At 39.9% G+C, this 20834-nt stretch overlaps 1 protein-coding gene across 1 annotated transcript in view; it reads right to left on the bottom strand.

The window, feature by feature from the left end:
• TWISTNB (TWIST neighbor) overlaps nucleotides 1-13704 on the bottom strand; it is a 19059-nt gene extending 5355 nt beyond the window's left edge. The window contains exons 1-2 of the mRNA XM_010577663.1: nucleotides 13650-13704; nucleotides 13197-13322 (exon numbers count right to left, since the gene is read on the bottom strand). Coding sequence (XP_010575965.1) covers nucleotides 13197-13322; nucleotides 13650-13704 — 181 coding nt within the window. The remainder of the gene's footprint in view (nucleotides 1-13196; nucleotides 13323-13649) is intronic.
• Nucleotides 13705-20834: the final 7130 nt, after the last annotated feature.

Raw genomic sequence — 20834 nt, 5'->3', positions numbered from 1 at the left:
CCCCCCCCCCCCCCCCCCCCCCCCCCCCCCGCTACCAAAACCTTGCCATGCAAACCCAATACAATTGTACACTGCAATGACCTACAAAGTGAGCCATAGTAATAGCAAAAAAAAAGCTTGTTGTCCTGTTGTAGCCAGTGGAACTTGTGGCTGGTTAGTGAAAGCTTTGTCCAGAGAAGTCAGTCAGACTTTATATGAGCACAAAGTTGCACAGTATTGCCTTAAGATTTTATTTTAAACTGATTTAACTGAACTGGTGCAAAACCTTGAAAAGGTATTCTTTCTTTGATTTAAATCTAATTTACATCAGCTTAACTTGTTTTCATAAATGTACACTTTCAAACTGATTGAATCCACATGGGCAGTTATCAAAATAAATTTTTGATATGTCAATGTCATTAAAGGTGTTAGAATTCCTTTTACTCTGTGGAGGCCTCAGAAACACTGTTGTTCTGTAAAAACAAGCCTTATGTCAGATATCAGAAACACTTGAACTCCCTACAAAATGTCAAGTGATGCAAAAGCCTTTGAAACTACTCAGATACTACATCACTAGAAGGTTTCCTTTGACTGAACATCCTGTGAAGACAGGACATTGTTAATTTTCACGGGTAAAACAAATGGTATAATTTGCAGTACTTTACTGCAAGTAAAGTTGGATTAGTGTGAAAGAACTGACGTAAAAATGGTTTTCAGATATCATACTGAACTTGCAAAATTGAAAGAGTAAATGTCTTGAACTACTGTAATCAGTATTCTCTCGTGGCTTTAATCCTCCAGGGTATTTAATGTCTGTTGAAATTAATTGTACGTTATACGCTCTCAGCTTTTTGGAAGTAATATCTGTATTTTTTATTTCATCTATTCAGATCATATTTAAACCTTGTAATGTGCTTTCAATCTCAGTTAAAGACCTTATGCAATAACTGCATGCACTTCTATTCCTAAATGAAATATACGTTTTATAACTCATTTATGAGTGGATTTAGCTTGCCGTGAGAACATATAATACACTAAGGGCTACACTCAACTTTATCCACGATAATAAAAACCCAACTCTGCTCCTTAAATAACAACTCAGAATAAGATGGAAAGGCAACATGAACAAAAATGTGGATTTTTGTCTTTCTCCCTGTAGGCAGGTTGGACAAGATGGTGCTAGAAGGGCTTTCTCTCTCTCGTCCTGCAGCAATCCGGGGTTATCCCCATGGACCTCTGCCACCAGAAAACTCCCTACAGAGATCAGGTCTGCACTTCCTAACTGAATCTCCATTTATCCCTGCTACTGTGCTTTGGTGTTCATTGCAAGATGCTCTTGGGACTTCCAGATTTCCTTTCAGGCTAAAGTAATCTGGAGGGTGAACTCTAAATCCTAATTGTCATTAAGTCTATGGAGTCAGGCCATAGCTGATTCAAAATAACCTCCTTTAAACTTTTAGTATAGATACCTGGTCCCAGCACCAGCTGTTTTTCTCTGTGAATCCACACCTGTCAGGTCACACCACTTGCTGATGCAACATAGCATATCTGGACCAAAAGCAGCATTGTCTTGCAGTCTCCTAGAGACTTCAGACCTATCATATGACTTCATCTTTCATTACCTGATTGTAAAGGACATCCCAACCAAAGACAGGAATCTCAGTGCTACTGGCACCTCCTGCAGTCACAGTTCAGGTCTGAAAACCACCTGGACCATACCACTTAAATCCCGATACCCCCACATTTGTTTCTTGTCTTCCTTTTTCTTCCCTAGTTGTATATCTTCTTTTCACTTCATGACGTTAGCTTTCAGTTTAAAAACAGTCTGTCTCAGCTGACCTTTTAGCAGCACTGCAGCAAGCCTGTGTCCAAAAAGACAGCTAAAATCAATGTTTAAAACAGCACAGCATTGGTACGTTTGCCAAGTCTCGCAGTGGCTGATAAAACTATGCTGAGCCTGTTTTTCTCTAGTGGTCAGGTTGCCAGTAGCAATTGGGACCAAAAACAAAAGCTGCATTTTCAATCACTGCTTTTCTTTTCCTTTCTGTTTTATCTGTGTTTGTCTTGTTTCCTCTTTATGGAAAGAAGGCCAGACTCCAGGAAGGAGATTCATTAACAGCCACATATCCAGCACCTCTCAGTGGGTCTTTTCTTTTATTCCCATACAGACATTGCCATCTTTAGTCCAGGTTTCTGAATTGACATCATATGTTGGGTAGAAGCCTCATCCAACTGTCCATTCATGCTCTTTTGTGGCAGCTGCAGTTCATTCATTCAGAGGGCAGCCTCCATCTAGCATTAAAATCCTGGAAGTCTTAGCTGCAGTGGAATATACTGCATCTTGTGCAGAGTAGAAGAGTGCCTGTGGCATTGTGCTGGAGTAGAAGACACACTCCCTCTTAGGGCCGTGTGCTCAAAGGACTTGGTGCCTTTTGAAATTGAATCCATCCCAGGTTCCTCATCACACAACTCGTGCTCTATAAAAAAGAGAAATGAAGAAATGCCTCACAGTTACAAAGAAAGGGTGAATACAGTAGAAAACTCATGCTCAGAATTTTTTTTCAAATATTTTAGCTGGCTTCACATTTTTCATGTGATATCTTAAAAACCTACAGTATTTTTAATGACAGTTGTTGCTGTGGTACTTAGAATGAAGAATCAGTACTCAGACTGTCAGTTTCGTTTGAAGTTGTATGGTAATAGGCTTGCTTCAATATCTTTGACCCTCATCCCAAATAGAGAATAATCCTAGCATGTTTGGTCAGTCAGAATTAAGCTTCTAAGTGTCATAGATGGTCTCAACTTGTGGCCCTAAATCTGTAATTATCTTAGGCTAGGTTTGTGGAGGCCTTTTTTGAGAGCACCGTATATCAATTACATATAAAATCAATCAGTGTTAAGGGATTAGCTAAAGTTACAGTATTAAAAACTCATTTGACTGGAAATGTAAAAGGAATTAAGTTATTACTCTCAGGCAAAAATATAATTTGACCATAAGTGGAATGATAAGATCAACAATGCTGGTTTTTCCTCTTAACAAGGACATTGGCCAAAAAAGGTAGATACTCCTGTCAGTATATCAGGCGTCTCTGTGTCACTGGGTTTGTACACAAAATGTACCAAATGCTGAAAATCCACCAGATGGCGCACTAAATCCTTGATACTGAAAAAGTGCCGTCATCCAGGAGAACGATAGTAACTGCATGGCAGGCTGAAAATTGAATGTGTGTTACAATATGAAGACTGTGCTTTGTTTTGTCAGTAATTACTGGGTCAATCTTTAATAGCTAGGAAATGACTTAGAGAAACATTAAGGGAAAGAAATGGGATAAGACAGCAATTATGTTAATTTTTTTTCAGCTAATAATCTGTCTTGATTTGTAGTGACATTTATGATGTCTGGGATGGACATTTAACAACTGGGGACTCACTAGATTTGCCTTTGGCCCTTGATTCTCCAAGTAGATTGTTGCCCGCCAGGAAATGGCTATCAGTATTGCCTACAGTGTGTATCACTCTTCTGGAGGTAAAGCATCTCATCTACAAATATATTACTGAAAGAACTGTATCTAGGTAGATCCCTGGCCTTACATCTGTGTAAATGAGAGAACCTGCCATAGGATGGCTGGTGCTGGCTGTGATGCCCCTCTCCAGCTTTGCTGGTGTTTGAAGGCAGAGTTTCAATGGTAGAGACATCATGATCTGTGGAGATCTGGCTGTTGATCTGATGCCTAGTCTCTCCTCCATGTTTCCAGCCAATAAGTGACGTGTGTTCAGATACTGGCTGAAAGTACAGCGAATAATGTGAGAACGTGACTTTTGCCATATATAGAAGAGGTGATGTTGCCAAAAAAGCAAGGGAGGGAAGCAGTCTATGCCAACATAAAGAACAGTAAAGGCTTTTCTACAGCATTGTAAATGCTTCTGACGAATTGTGCTAACAAATGAGATGGATGCACAGGTTGTAAATGGGGTAAATGAGGTGTCTGTTAACAATCTGGCTGTGTTATTTTGCGGTTCATACTCTGAGAAACTTCAAGCAACCTTTTACTCCAGCTTTTTTAAAATTGTCAGGAAAGATAGGAATTAAGGATCCACAAGGGGATTGCCTCTAGAAAAGCCATTTTCAATTTTAAAAGTAGAAAATGTCTTTTTGCCATCCTGCTTTATGACTCCTGTACTTTTTCAAGATACTACAGCAGAAAAAACGATCTGTTTCTACTAGTTCTCTATCTTTTAAATGGACATTTAGACCTAAATTCTTGCTAAGACAAAACTCTAGAAACTATATATAGTTTTTGGTGAGACACAGGAATTTTTAATTTATAGTGCTGTTCCCAATTTTGCATCTACTACCTTTTTCTTTTTTTTTTTTTAAATAGAGTTTAAAAGTGGGGTTGACACTTGAGAAGTATTAAAAAGGAGAATGAGGGATTCAGTTATGTAGCTGTTTTATTCTTTTCATCTATAGACTTTAACAGGTAGATTGAGTATCACGTGTATTTATGGTAACAAATTATTATGTTTTCTTTTGTCTATATTTTCTGATGCAGTTAAAGTTACATGCTTTCTATTTCTTTAAAGTTATATGCTTTTCTATTGAAAGGCCAGAAAAACTGAAGCTTTTACCTCAAGTGTAATGGAAATGAGAGCCAATTAATTTTTGAGGTTCAAAAATGTAATTAGTTTTTGTCTTTTGACTATATGATTTTGTTTTGGATCAAATATGGACTTGTTTGGATATCATAAAAAAAATTGTCCTCATTGTATTTCCAACCTACAAGAATGAAAAAAATACCTCAAATCTGATGGGAATTTTGTTCTCATATTGTAAACCAAAGAGGCTGAGTAAACATCATAACATGTGGCTGTTTATTCTGAACAAAATCTCCAAAAATCCTGGCATTCCTTTTCCAGAAATATCCTTTGTTAACTGAAAGATAAGCTTTTAATTATTTTGAATCAGTATATGATATATAAAGATCTGCCTAAATGATGAAGAAATTCTTCCTCATTCTCTACTTGAAGGCGAGCATAAAAAAAAAAAAGAAACAATTCCAGACTTATTATTTTTCTGCTGCCCTTCTCAGGCAGTGTATACTACTTCAGAAACTCTTTAATGTCATTGATTTTCTTAGAAGAGCTGAGCCTTTGGCTATCAATAGCAGCATTACCTACCTTCAGGCAAATAAATGGTAGTAGTCATTATTCTGAGTGGATACCGAAGAGCTCGATGTCTCCATTTGCATTTGAGTACTGCAGCTCTAGGTGCTGAAGCAAATGCACCTGCAGTAGTTTAGGTAATCTCCAATGTACCGTGCCTATAGTAGCTGTTATCTAAAAAAGTGTTTGAGTGTCACTCACCTCTGAGTGATTCAGTGCTAGGTATCACTTGATGCCTGAATGATCTCTCTGAATCATAAGGCGTAAGAACAGACATAGCATAATTTTTAGGCAATTGCCAGGTTGCCCTAGTTTAAAGAGAAAATTTTATGTTCTCACTTAACTTCCTGCTGAGTTCATGGTTTAGTTTGGCAGCTCACAGGGTTCTCATTGAAGTGGTTCAACTGTTTACCATCACATCCATCCACCCACATGCAAAAATCCCAAAATAACAGAAGTCATGGTTATAGTAAAAAAAAAAAAAAATCAAAACACCCTCCCCCCCAAACAACCAACCACCCAACAACCAAAGCAAAACAAAACATGAGAATCAGGCATTATTCTATGAGAGTCATGACAAAAGTACCATTTTAATATTCCCTAGACTGGTGAAAGTAGTAAAAAAATAAATGCAGTGTGGGCAAAATCCTGCTCTCATTTCAGATTCTCTTTTCACTTACTCAAATCCCTTAAGAGCATGAGAAATTTCTGAAGTGCAGCATTGTCCTTTATGTAAATTTAAATATGACATTATTCACAAGGTTCTCATTGTTATTTTTACCATCACCATCTTCCTGGAAGCAAGTGAGATGCAATAGTCAAATCCCAAGATATTTGTTAGTCTTCACTCAAGCAAATTTCAACTGAAGCCAAAGGAATTTGAGTAAAGACCAGCACGGCATGCTTGATCCATCAGAGAGGTACCCAAGTGTTGCCCTAAATGTCACACCCATTCTCCAAGGCAAAGGCGTCTGTTTGATAGAAGTGTAGCCCTTGGTTGCCACCTGGACAATGCAGTGCTCTGCATTTCCACTCCAATCCAACAGATAGTATTCTGCCAGCCTTGCCAGTACTGGCTTGCACACAGGATAGGCAGTTACTTATGCACCAAGTAGCTGGAGAGGAAGTCCGTTGTGCTTCTGTTTGGGCCTTAGAAATCTACAGAGGGATCTGAAGACTTAAGAATACATTGTGAAGTGCATCTGTTCTATATATTAGGAATAACCTACTCTGTCTCTAATTCTCATTTGTACATAATGCGGTGGAACTCTTTTCAAGTGTTTGTTGGACCTATTCAGAAATACCAAGTTGACTCTGAATGGGGAGAACTCTTTTTTCTGTTTCATTGTGAAAATGGGTCTGAAAACTGGAGTGTCTTGACTTAAAGCCAAGACTGAGTTTCTGCTTTGATTTCAGTGCATTCTGGATTGGGCCTTTAGAAATGGTTTCTGCCTCTACTACACAGGATTAACATGGTAGCAATCCTTGAGCACTCTGGCTAGTAAAGACACAGACCGTTGAGTCCCACTTAGCCAGGTTTGCATCATCAACATTAATGATGATGCAAATGAAATATTACTATATCTTCAAAGAGTAACGGACATACACTGCTGTGCCATATTTGACACAGGGTAACAATAGCATAATGAGAGAGTTGGGCTTGTTTGGTCTGGAGAAGAGAAGGCCAACAGGGGAATGCATTGGCTGTCTTCAACAACCTAATGATTAGCTATGGAGAAAATGGACCCATAGTCTTTGTGGCAGTGTGCAGTGAAAGAATGAGAGGCAATGGCTGCAAGTTGTAGCAGGGGAAATTCTTACTAGTTACAAGGAAAGGATTCTTTACAGTTAGGGTGATAATCGCTAGAACAGGTTGCCTGGAGAAGCTGTGGGATCCCTGTTCTTTGAAATACTAAAAAAATGCTTTGGACCAGAAGGCCTCTGAAGGTTCCGTCTCACTTAAATTATTCTGTGATTCTAGATTGAATGACAGCTTCATTACAGAAAAATAAGTATTTGACAGTGACACAAACAGGGCCAGGGCAGTCTTTTAAATCAGGGCTATGGCAGTCTTTTAAATCAGAGTTCATACTAGTAAAAGCTGAGGAAAGCAGAACAGATATGACTGTGCCCTGCAGCAGCCCTCAATCTGTCCTGTGGTCTGAGAAACTCTTTATTTATACATCTACAAGGCAGCCATCAGCAAAAGCATTCTAGATGCCTCAGGGAGTGCTTACAAAGTACTCTCTAGTTGCAAGATGAGATAGTATAGGATACACATCACTATACTCCTCGTGCTCCGGGACAAATAGAGGCCATAACTCCATTGTGTCAATTTGTCGTGGACAGAGACTTCTCCAGAGACCCTGGAGGCTGTTAGCTGTACTCCAGGTGTGGCCTCAGCAGTGGTGAGTAAAAGGGAAGGATAACCTCCCTCAGCCTGCTGGCAATATGTTGTCTAATGTAGCCGAGGATACCATTTGCCTTCTTTGCAGCAAGGGCACATCACTGGCTCATGTTCAACTCGGTGTCCACCAGGACCACCAGGTCATTTTCTGCCAAGCTGCTTTCCAGCTGGGCGGCCCCCAGCATGTACTGGTGCATGGGATTGTTTCTTCACAGATGCAGGACTTTGCACTTCTCCACGTTGAACTTCATGAGGTTCCTGTCAGCCCATTTCTCCAGACTGTCAAGGTCCCTCTGGATGGCAGCACAACCCTCTGGCACATCAGCCACTCTTCCTCCTCTTTTGTTATCTGTAGACTTGAGGTTACGCTGTGCCCCATCATCCACATCATTAATGGAGATGTTAAACAGGATGACACTGTTCAGTTAAATAGATGTTAAACAGTAATGCCACTGTGGTTGTTATCCATAAAATAGCAACCACCTTTCACCAAAAATTACGACACTGCGGTTGCTGAGTTCTGCAATATTCATCTCAACTTGAAGCAGGAAATAAATGTCCTAGATGCCACTATGTGGTTACTGTTGGTTCACTGACATTTAATTAATGACGTTTGTTGTACTGCTGCTCAGCAGATATTTCAGATTGCGTAGTATATGCTGGATGAGGCAAAGCGTAACTAACATGCTTACTCAGCACAACAGCAGTGTATTGCATCAGCGTACTTTGCAAATTGAAATAGGCTTTTTAAAAGCACTCTGTGCTCCAAAAATAATGTGACCCTCCATTTGCAGCTCTCAGCGCTGCTCAGTATTGTGACATTGCTGATATTTGCTAATGATCAGGTGCTGAAGGAAATTTGGAAATGTCACATTGCCGGCCTCTAGTTGCGCAGCATTTTAAATCTCAGCCCTTCAACACTTACGCACACAGAACGCTTTGCGCTGAAAATGGACTTCAATGAAACTGCTCATGCTAACAGATAAGCACGTGTCAAAGTGTTGGCAAGGGCTGGAGTCTTAGGTATTTCCACAATCAGTGTCGCTTCCCAAGCGAGACTGGCCTTTGACAAAGAGGGCAATCCAGCAAGACTTTGAATTAGGAGTTTAAATTATTCTCTCACCAGTGAACCAGTCTCCTGGGCTCATCCAACACTCTGCAGTCTCTGCACAGCACAGTTACTGTGGAGAGTGTGGGGAGGAGAGGAGTCTAGACCAGGACAGCAGAGCACAGAGCAGTCTTTTAACTACTTGCGCCTAGTGCTGATCTTGCAATAGTCTATATACAGATCCTGTGTTCCCCTTATGTATTCTTATAAGTCTTGTAAGACATGTAAATGAGAACTTTTCTTGAAATCAGTGTAACTTCCCAGAGGGTATTTCTCCATTGCATGCATTTTTGCAAGATAAGGACTGTGCATATTAGATATGTGTGATAGATGAGAGACGTGAGTGGGAAGCTGAAATGCTAAGTGTATTTATTTATGTAAGTTTATATTTGGGGCTTAATGAGCTAATAGTGAAAGAATTTAAAGAATACATGTATGTTTTAAGGAGGAATTTGAATTTACAGACAGCTTGATTGAATTGTGCAATTAGAATAATTTGCACTTAGCAAACAGACATTACCCATGATTTATACTTCGTAAACATCTATATTAGCGTGTTTTGCATGGCTTAAAAAATATTTGCTTTTGTTTTCTTTAATTAAATTAATTTCTTGTAAATACCTCTAGCTATTTGTGATACTTGCAAGTGCCCTCATCAATAAAGGAACTCAAATATGCTGAAAGAAAATGATCTGATTTCCTGAAATACACCAGTTAAACATGCAGCTTAGCCGTTTGAGTATGCTATCTGCAAAATCAAGTAAAAAGCATTCCTCTTGGGGCTGGCTACTATTATTATGGCATTATTTAAGATTAGTAAGAGGCTCCTGGTGTATGATTTCCTTTTTTTTTTTTTTTTTTGCCACTACTGGTTGGGTTAGTAAGTAGCTAGAGGGTATAATAGCCCTGTTGAACTGGTGAGGCAAAGGATGCTGAAAGTTCTTACTAGCAGTGATAAGAAGCCATATATTACTGCTGTTAAAACACTTCTTTCTGCTGTTGCCATAAAAGAGTTTCTCAGATACCTAACACTCTGGAAATACAACAAATTTTTCTTTTAAAATTATGATCATGTAATTGGATCATGTTTCTTATACCATTTTTTTAAGCCTAACTTTGTTTTTATGTTGAAATGTGTGTACATGTGTCTGTAAGGCATGTTGCCTAATAGTTAAAGTTAAAACTAGATGTTTGGTTTGTTCAGTTGGCCCTGCTAGTGACTGCCAGGGTGCAGCAAGGGCACTGTCCCACAGGACCTGAGCTAGAAGAGCAGAGCATGTCCTTGATGGTAACCAGGGTCAGCTGGGGTCCACCATGAGCCCAACAGGTCCGTAGAGAGGAGGCAAGTCTGAGGTCAAGCCTAAAAGCCAAGTTGCTGGGTCAGGGTTGGGTTCAGAATCAGAGAGATTCAAGACCTAGCACATGTGGACCTGCAACAGGGACCAAGGTTGAGCCTCCACTTAAATTAATCTCCCAAGAAAAAGGGAGAGCTTCTGCTGAGGCTTCTTCCAGGTTTTTCTCAGAGAGCTTTTTCTTCATAACCATTTCAAGGCCTGAGAGCTGCTTGTTGAGGTTGGGTCTTAGCCCAAGCAGCCAAAACCCCAGGAGGGAGGGAATGTACTCAGGGCCCTGTCAGCAATTGAGTTTGAGACTTTGGGCCCATCAGCTTGACTGTATTTATCTTGACTTCAGATTACATATCAGTTTGGTACAATAATATTAACCTCACACAGATGTTTTAAGTGTTAATTCATGCTCGTTAAGTACTTTGACATTACTAGATGAAATATGCTTTTTTACTTATCTTAACATATTATTTTTGCACAGTGTTATTTCAGCCACTGAGCCAGTAACATGGCATGTATATTTGATTCTTTAAATAGAATTTGAACCCCATCTTTTAGTGTTCCTCATATAAACCCAATGATTTTGTGTAGTCATGGCTCCCTTGGCAGCATTTGCAGGTGATTACATATGTACTCATCGGTAAGAGAGACTGAACTACAGCTGCATTGTTACTATTAAAGAAAGGTATTTTATCTCACTATGAAAAGACCATATGAGTAACCAAAATACTCATACTTTGCCATGTCACAGTAGTTGTACTGCTTTTAAGTCTACACAATGAAGTCCTTTCTTTCCAGTAGTCCAAGCCATGGGACAGAATTACATGTAGGTAAGGAGAACCTTAGACTTGAAAAACTGCCAGCTAAAGTCAGTGTGAGGATTCATACTGCTGTCAGCATGCAGAGAGTCAGATAGTGCCACAGCAACAATAGGACACAAAATCTTGGGGAAAACTAGCTTGTCACTACAACAATGGGGAAAAAAATCTGCCCAGTCTCTTTTCAGCTAGACAGGATAAAGAAAAAGCAATAAATGAAGCCTTTGAACTCTGAGTTGCTTTCCATGAGCAACAGCTTTCTACAAAAGCTTCAGGTTAGTAATGATGTAACTCCCTCAGGTGTATTGCAATAATTATCAAAAACCAAAGTCTTTTCATTCATGGAAAGTATTTTTTAATTATTTTTTTAACCACAGGTAGGAGAAGCAGATATTTTTCATCTTTAAAGTAATTCCAGTGGAACATGTTTTGCAGAGTAATAGAGTCTCTCAGGTGATCTGATCACTATGGTGGGTTATCATCATTCCTTTGGGCAATACTCTAATGAGGAAAGGAATACAGCAACATTGGATGTGGTTGTTTTAGGAAATAGTAGGAAGGAACAACCTCAAAAAACACTGACTTGCCAAAATTATTTATGTTTTCAGTTGCATCTTGTACACCTCACTAGTTAACTTTATGCACTCACTGTAGGTTTGGAGGGTTTTGGAAGGGTCTCAAGAACTGATTCTTCTCCCATGTCTGCTTTTAACCTTGCTGACTTGAATAGAAGTAATACTGATTTTCAGCCAGGGTAAGAAAGGGGATAACAAATCTGAGTATTTTGGTTTAAATCTTTACTTCTGAGAGTGAAAGAACAATTTGCCAATTAAGTCTGTAATGGAATTTTCAACTAATGGCGGGGGGTGTCCCCCTTTTATTTACTGGGTTGCTTATGGTAAGGACAAAGGATCAGTGATGTTACAGGTTCATGCCTGTATATACCAGTGCAGGAACTGTTGTTAGGCTGCATTGTGTTGGTGAAACAAAGCTCTGAACTGTCTTGTACAGAAAGAATCAGATCCTGTTAAAGACTTAGACAGCCAAAATGGGATTGAGATGGATTACAGGTGCCAATTCAGAAACTCCATTTTAATCCTGGGACAAAACTCAGTATGAGTTGTCCTGTGCTGCCTGAAGCTCAGTGTGGTGCACTGGGCTGACCTGCCCCGCTTCAAAAGGCTCCTTCTCCAGCTCCGTCCTAAACATTGCCAGGAGCCAGCCTCTAGGCAGAACAGGTCTTGAGGGCCCTAATCTGTGCGATATAATGAGAATACCTATAAAAATACATGGATAGTATCATCTGTCTGCTCCCTGCAACACATTTGTAGTCTTTTTTCAAATGCGGGTGGATGACAAGCCCTTATTTTACGTAGCGGCCAGAAGAGTGAACTGGGAAGTGGCTTTGATTCCCTTCCCAGACAGAGGAGATGCAAAACTGCAGTATCAGGGAGTGCTTTAACAACCCAGCTGTATGGCTGAGGGAGGACGGGAAAAAAGTGGGTTAAAACTGAGCTGTCCTGCAGCTGCTGGAGCAGGGAGTGGCACCGAGTAATGCTGATTTTTTTTCAGTAGTCTGCTTCTGCTTTCAGGTTTGCTTAGGCAGTCGTGGAGGAAAGAACCCCCAACACCCAAACCTGAAAGAAACAGTTGACAAGCTGACAGCAAAATTCAGGGCTTGTAGCTGACTATCCTAATCAGTAGTTCCCAGAGCTGAGCCGCTTTGTGTGCTTTTCTGTGCAGTAAATCATGCCTGCTTCATTTCGACAGAAGAGGGCCTCCCAGCTTAACCTTTAGCCAGACATTTGGTGAACATGCTGAGAAATGGGGATAGGAGCTTGAATGCATTCAGGCTGAGCAAAAGGGGCTCTTGCTGTTGAGTTGTGATGTGAGAGGTAGAACCGTGAAGTCATCTCGAAGCAGCCTGAGCTTTTAAGTGCCTGGTTCCTTCACAGGTTCCCCATTTAAGGTAAAGATTCAGAGCTCTGGATCCTGAGAACAGGGAGTGTTTCCTCTGGAAACATTCCCCTTTCTCCCCGACTAGCCAAATATCTAAAGCAACTTGGGATATCCCACTTTGAGAACAAGGCACGTAAGATATCAGGCTCGCAAGGCCTCGTCTGCAGCTACCCAAAGCATTTATCAGAATCTAATGCCTTTTAACGCTGTACTGGACTCATCAGTGGGATTTAATTTTACATGGTCTTAGAGTATGCTTAGCCTCAGTTTGAGTCCATGTTACGCTACTGCCATTGGAGGCTTTCTAAGAAAATCCAGGCCTGTTGTCAAACTCAGCTTCACCAGGGCAACCAGGCTCAATCCAAACTCCAGAGGAGAGCGGTGGGAGGACACTGCGTGCTTTAGCTATCTCCCACCTTCTTCACGGCCGGAGGAGTCCGGTGTGGTGCAACTGCCTGCAGCCCGGTCCACTCCCAGGCAGCCAAGGGTCAGTTCTGCCAAGGCAGCGTGGCTGCGGCAGCCAGGCTGGCAGCCGGTGGGAGCTAGGAACAGTGAAGGCCACAGGGTTCAGCACGCTTAAACCCATGCTTAGGCTTGCTCCTAATCTCTTGCTGCTGAGCTGTCCAAAAAGCTAAGTCATCTGGGCTAAACCAGCACCGCGCTCATTCTTGGTGAGCAGCGTCTGCTTCTGTAATCACCCTCTGTGCAATCAGTGGGACTGCTCATGTGGCATTGTGTACGGAGGGTGTCAGTTGGAAAATACACTCTTTTTTTGTCATTCTGTTTTCATTCTGTGTTTCGGAGCAGAAGGCAAGGTGCCCACATCAGTGTTGCGGATCTTTGGACCATCTCCACAGACGCTTGCTGACCCGAGGAGCTGAACGGCTCTCCCTGGCGGCCTCCTCCCCGCCGGGCTGCCTGCATACCGGCGAAGAGCACAACTTGGGCTGTCTTTCTCTTCCTCACTTTTTGCTGATTTCCGACTCAGCAGAGAACTGTGAACACTCTTAGGAGGAAGAGGCCTCCTGTCATTTTTCACTGCAACTGTATTCCAATGAACCTATGGGATATTCTAACACACAGTATAATTTTCCTGGCAAGTTGCTGCTATTTCATACTGAGACGTTATTTATTTATTTACTGGACATGCATAGTCGTAATTATGCCTGGGCTGATGCATTATTTTGGATGACCTGTCTTGTACAGATTTATAGATTGAGAATAATTGAACTTGTTGGCTGTCACACACTTTTGGTAGGAAATATTACATATGTTTATATGGAAAAGGATTTAAAGTTCTTATATTTATAAAGTGAGCATGAGTCTGCCAAGTTATGAAACGTTATTTGGAAATAAAGGTTCTACTTAAGTGTTCTTAAGACAGTAGTATAAACATTGGAAATGTAAATGCCAAAGATATGAGTGTTGTCAAAGAAAGAGATTTAAAATTAGATTCTTAATTCCAAATAAATGTGCTGTTTTGACAGAACCTCTTCTCTTTGCCAGTAAGCTGGTGGGCATCTGTTATGTTTCCATTCCTTGACAGACCCAGTGAATATCCTGGAAGTCCCCAGAATGTACATTTATTTGAAATCAAAAGTAAATCCTTCCAAACAAACCTTCCAAGTCCATGCATGAACCTTTTTTGGGGTTAGGAGCGGTGTGTTTGGGGGAACCATTAAAAAGAGTCATCTTAAAGACTTGCAGGTATTGCAGACTATAATTGTAGGTGCCGTGAGGGGTGAGGGATGGTGCAGTCTACCTCGGGGGACTGTGCAGGCAAGACAGCTGTGATTGCATTGACTGATACAAATGGGCATTTTTCACTATTGGGTGCTAATGGAAAGATGGGGAGAAGGCAGTAGAAATCCCTTTGTTTGTCTCTTCCCTTTTTTTTTCCCTCCAATAAATCTGTACTTATAAAATCCATTTATTCTGACAGATCACTTCTGTGCCTTTAGTCTGCACATCCAGTTGCTATTTTTGCAGAGTTCAGGGCGATGCAGATTACGGGCCTGATTCTCACATTGACACCACTGGAAACCAAGTATTACTAGTCATTGGACTCATCTCAATGTTAGGCTGTCATTCACAAAAGAATCCTTGTTTGAGACAGTGGTCCAGGTTTAGCTTTAAACATAAGTCTTAGTCTCGTTGCTCTCAGTGGAAGCAGTTCCTTAAGCACATATTTATATGTAGTCCTCAAAAGGAACATTAATTTAGTATTTCAGAAGTTAGGCCCCAACATACACGTACATACTACCCTATGTTCATAAGGCATGAACAATTAATGTCATTATTTTTTATGTGTGTGTGATTTTCAAACCAAATGTTGAATATAATACTATACAGGATAGGAGACTCCCAAACATGACATACAAGAATAAATTGAACACAAAAAAAATTGTTAAAATGAGAGTGAAGAATTTAAAAGTATATTGAATAAACCTACCTTGTTTTTCCTCCTTTTTTATTTTACTGCCATTAGATGTATGATGTGCCAATACATCATTCAACTCTTTTTCTCAGAATTAGGGTTTTTTTCCAAATTTTCCAGTTTTGCAACAGGGATGCAGTTGGTTCCTTTGTGCCTACACAAGCTCATCGCTGTAGCCATAGAATTACCACAGAGTTAAGAATGTTGCAACACTTTCTTGAATGGCAAATTGCAACGAATTAGTATTTATATATCCTTGAAGCCGTTTTGTTGGATGCTCATTCCCGCTGCATTACTTGCCAAGAGGCTGTTATGACCCAAGTCCATAGCATAGACTCTGAAAAACCTAACATGTACCATAAGGTGGGGAAGAAAGGTCACTCCCTCTTGAGCATGCCATTTAACATAAGGCAAATGTCTTTCTTTTGACAGATGGAAATGTAATTGTGTAGTCTTTCAGCTTTGTTTGACAGTTGGCTTTGAAAGCTAGCCATAGCAGAGCTAGGCATGAGTCTGAAGCACTATAGGTGTGCCTGTGCCACACAGTGCATTAATGTACATGATCTGTAATGTGCAGAAGCAATATATTCCTGTGTGTGTGGTTCTATGTTCAGGTTTGTCAGCCCTACCTCTCAGCGTGGCTAATTAGCTCAGGTTAGGAGTGTCTCATTAATACAACTACACGGTAACTGGTTCTGCATCTGAGGATTACGGGGGTTCTGCAGAATTCCTTATTGCATGGTGTAAACGTTTTAAGATCCTAGGTGTATAAGCAACAGTGTTAAAGTAAACTTGCCAGCCTGAAACAAATCCACACAAAAGATTTTTCTATCCACTGATAGAAATCAGGGAAGGAGACAGATTCTAAAACATAAAGAATTCCTTATTTTCTTCATTACTCCTAGGAGTAAAATAGGCCATTTGTCTGAGAAGAAACTGGGGAAAGAAAGCCAAGAGAGTATGAAATTTTATTGAATTTTAAGATCCTTATAGTATAAAGATTAGTTCAAGGCAATCGGGGAAAGAGATGAGATAAGAACTCTTAGCCTGCTGGCTGTTGGTCCATTGTAACTTTGGTAAGGCAGGGGTGAATGGGATAAGTAGTTAAAGGTACTGACATAATTCATATGCACAGGAAAGAAAGAATAAGTTTACATGGAAAAATTGGAAAAGGTTTGGGAAAGAAATAAAACATATATATATATATTTTTAATGTCTGGAAATCTGCCCAAAGTGAGGGAATTTAAGAAGCTGACCCAAGAGATGGTTAAGACATGACTTGATCCCAGTTTCTCCCAGGCTCCTTAATTTAGCAGACAGTAACATGGTGAGAGCCAGTGCCTGGAAAATAACGCAAAAAAATTCTGCATAGAAACAAATCACTTTAAAGTGGGAAAGTTTCTGCTCACTGGAATAAGGAAAGTAATAGATTACATCTTTTGAAGTCTTTAAATAAAGATCCAATTTCATTCTAAAAATGTATGTTGCTTACCCAGATGTTATGTGATTGATACAGGAATTGTCAGATGGAGTATCATGTCTTGTGCTATACAGAAGGAAAAACTAGTTGATCATAAGGTGCTATCTAGTCTTAAAATCCATTCAGACATTTCTTCATGTTTGAATGTCATAATTTACAAACTTAACAGTGTTATTCATAGTTTTATGCAATATTTTTAGCAAGGATAAAATAGAAAAAAACCAATCCCTTGCACAAATATGATCGTACAAAATCCCATGCCTTTTGTGAGGTTTAGATCCAGAACTCTTGGGCCCTTTCAGGTTCTCTGCTGCTGCCACCACAGCATGGGTATCAGTATTAACCTACTGTCCTTTATGTGTAATGGTTACCAAAGGAGCTCTGATACACATATTTTTCCAGGGTGCTACACAGTTAATAAATAGTCCTTAGAAAAATATTATCTGTCAGCAGTCCTGGAGTTTATGCCTGGATTTAGGGGGGAAGACAGCCATGATATCAGTAAGTGTAGCAAACCACAGGAATTTAATACTGTCAGCCTGGGTGTTTGGACTTCATGGTTTAGATTTAGATTTGCCTGTAAAATGAAGGCAATGATCTGTTTGCTTTCTCTGGGCAGGGAAGGTAAGAATTTATTCAGTACTAAAGACTTTAAAGGACACAGCTGTATTTTAACAGAAGAGAAGAGATAAAGGAAGATATAAGACATGACCTCCTAGCTTGAACCAGCATGAAGTGGGAGGGAGAGAAAAAAGTTTCACCTAATGATGTGGGAGAGGATCTGCACAAGTTTGTGGGCGCAGTTACACCATTTGATTTGTCTCACACTAGCTACCAGTAATGGGATGTGAGAAATAAGGCAGGAAATCCTAACGGCTCTTAGCTCCTTTTAAATCTATGTCTGCTTTCTTAGGGTTACAAAGAGAAGTTGTGTTGACTCATATACCTGGTTTACATCAGTAGAATTATATGCAGCACTGTAATGACACTTTGCAGTTCAAGGCTTTTTCAGTTGTGTTTGTGGTCCCTCTTCCTGCCTGCCTTCCCAGCATGTTCCCATTGCACATTACGCCAGTTCATCAAAACAGCTATTTTCATGGATAGAGATTTATTTTTAATTAATGTATGTGGTCAACCTGTTCAACATGCCATAACTATATATTTTTAGAATGACACATTTTTGCAGTTTATAGCAGGATTAAAAGTGGATTTCAGAAAGGATCTCTGGGAAAAAAAAACCCTTCTACTGATTACAAAGCTGGACTTTTTGCTCCAAATCAAAGCTGCTTCTTTCTGAAGCAGAACAACACTTTCACAGCCAAACAAGTCTCTCCAGGCACACACCTTTCTGCTGACATTCCAGCTACTGATTCATCTCACCCAGTTCCCTCTTTTCCTTCAGAACACTGAATCGCATTTTCATAATTTTATGATTAGGCGGAAAAAAAACGTCTTCCTGAGCAAGCTTCCCAAGTTCACTCAGAGTTCCTCAGGCTGATGATATTAAACTAGGGTGGGTTTAGCATCTTCACTCAAATCAAATTATGTTTTACGAAGAACATTCTGCTTTTTCTTTTTTTTTTTCCCGCCCCCCCCTGGAGACTGTGAGTCTGTCTGCTAGCCCTTGTACAAGTTCTAAAAATATTCTTCAAAATCTGTCTCCAGGTGCATGTACAACAGCTTTGTGGAACTTGTTGGAGGTTTATAGTGGAGCTAAAGGTGTCACTTTGATACAGGAAGGGGAAGCTAGCTAGAATAATTTTAGGCAGAAGGATTATGCAGTAATATCTACAATGGTATGGTAGTCTAATAACAGTCTGCTTTTAGATATTTCTAAGCTTTTAATTATAAAAGGCTCCTTTTAACTCCTTAACCTGACTGAGACTGGGATCTGAAAGGATTAAAAATGGCTTAAGCCATTATACTCTCTTTTCCCTCTATCTTCAAAATCACACTCTCAAAGAAAATTTTGATATGACTATTTGTGATTATGGCTTACTGCATATAAATTTTCTATTGAATCTGACCTGGTCCACTGTTCTTCATACCTCCCCAGACCATCTGAAGGGAAATTCATATGTCTTAATGCAACAAATATATATTGAAGATTATGCAAGACAAAAATTTAAAACATATTATATGCACTTTTTGCACAGTTTGCAATAAGAACTGTTCATTTTTGTAAATTCAAAACAAGTATGTGTTTCTCATATGCTGAGGTTCTATGAAACGTCAAGCATAGCCTAAAATATAGCCTAAACTATTAAAACACACATTAAGGACTTACCAGCTAAGTTCTACGCACAAAGTTCAATAAGTAAGCCCCTTCAGGAAGAGTGTTGCTTGACCTATTAAATAACGGCTGAGTATCTCTGAGAGAATCTGAGCCAGCATCTGCTTTTACAGCAGCATGGATCAGAAATAACTGTGTCAAGGACAATACATGCTTCATCTTATTTAGATTAAAATGGATTTTGGTGCCCAGCCTTCAAGCTATTGGTGTAGATATGTTGGCCGGTCACGTTCTGAAAACTGAAAGTTTTGGTTTTCATACAGTTGGATAAGTGGAATGAGTGTCCTTTCAACTGTACCAGTAATGAAAACATGCAGAAAATATTATTTCCATTACAGCTGAACTCTGTGTGCAGTTATGGAAAAAAACTCCATTAAACAAAGCGAAACATTTCCTAGAATTCCCTTACCACATCCATATATTATGGTAATTTACTTTGAATTTAAGAATTCTGATCCTCTTTGTATGTCTCAGGTAGGAACAGTCATCTTTGTCACATTTGTTCCTAAGTCTTTTGAATTCCAGCTTTGCATTTTCAAGGCTTTTATTAATGCAGGGACCAGCCAGTTTTTCTGCATTCTACAGGCTTGGCAGCAAAAGAAGAAAAAAAACCCCAAACAATTGAATCTTTTGTTCTCTGGAACCCAGATTCTCTCTCTCTTTCCAGCACCTCCTGAAAAGCAGTAGAAGTGGTGTGGTTGTATTTCATAAATCACAGTAAGGCTTCAAACATTGTGAGCTTGGAGAATGTGTCCTCCTTTCCCTTCCAAAGCATGAGAAAGGGGCTGTTGCCTGGACTACTGTGTTGGGTATAGAATAATCACCATTCCCCTGCACCATCCCATACTCTTACTACCATGCCAGGAAGTGAAGTGTTTGTGATAAGTAAATGGGTGGCATTATGGTCTGTTCTTTCATGTCATTCCTGAGCAGATTATGAACTGCAATTCCAAACCACTCTCTGAAACTACCATTCCTAGTCCTGAGGTGTCACAAGATACCTCTGTACAATGATTTTACAGTTGTCCTACAGAGCTAGTGATGAACCTCAGCCCGGTACTTCCGATGTAGATTTTTGAGTCATTTTTTATTTTACTTTTGCTTTTCTTTGATAAGGCCCTTTTACAGGCTTTTTACTGGTGCAATGAGGAAGGGACTCTTACAGAGTGACCTCTGGTTCTACATCCAGTGTAGATTTCTTCAACCTGTGTGAAACTCTGCAGCCCTTTTAGATAGTAGTCCTGCCTTGACAGGTTGTCTCCAGAGCTGCAGCAAAAGTGCTCCCAGAAGGGGCACATACTGGAGACAGATATATCCCATGTTTTCCTGCTGCTGAGGAAGAGGAGCATGAAGCTGAAGAGGCAGTGGCACCTATAAACAGCCTAAACAAGGGGGAATGTAGTAGGGGAGACAGTCTAAAGGCTGGTAGGACCTGGGAAGGGAATCACTTTCCTTGAGCCGGGATGCCTTAACACCTAATTCTTTTGCTATGACCACATTTATATCCTTTGAGACAGTAGGTAAGTGAAGAGAAGCCTCATAAGGTCGACCATTTTTTGACTCACAAGCTTAGCCATCCAATTAATTTGCATGCAGTTTAAGGGAGAGACTTACATCACAGTGAAGATGTTTCATATATTGTAATTAGACAGGAAACTCCCTTACAGACTTAGAAAATCCTAAAATAATTGGATTAAAGATTATTTTATACCATATAGATTCACAAAACGATTTAATATAATTTCTAGAGGTTTTTATGGCATGGCTGGAATAAGAATAAGATTCTATTCACATTTGTCTGGGAACATAGGTATAAACCACCGAATGTTGCCAGTCATCAATAA

This window comes from Haliaeetus leucocephalus, unplaced genomic scaffold, assembly GCF_000737465.1.
Source record: "Haliaeetus leucocephalus isolate CR32 unplaced genomic scaffold, Haliaeetus_leucocephalus-4.0 Scaffold566, whole genome shotgun sequence".
NCBI lineage: Eukaryota > Metazoa > Chordata > Aves > Accipitriformes > Accipitridae > Haliaeetus > Haliaeetus leucocephalus.
Note: the sequence above shows the minus strand (reverse complement) of the source record. Positions and strands in the feature narration are given on the sequence as shown.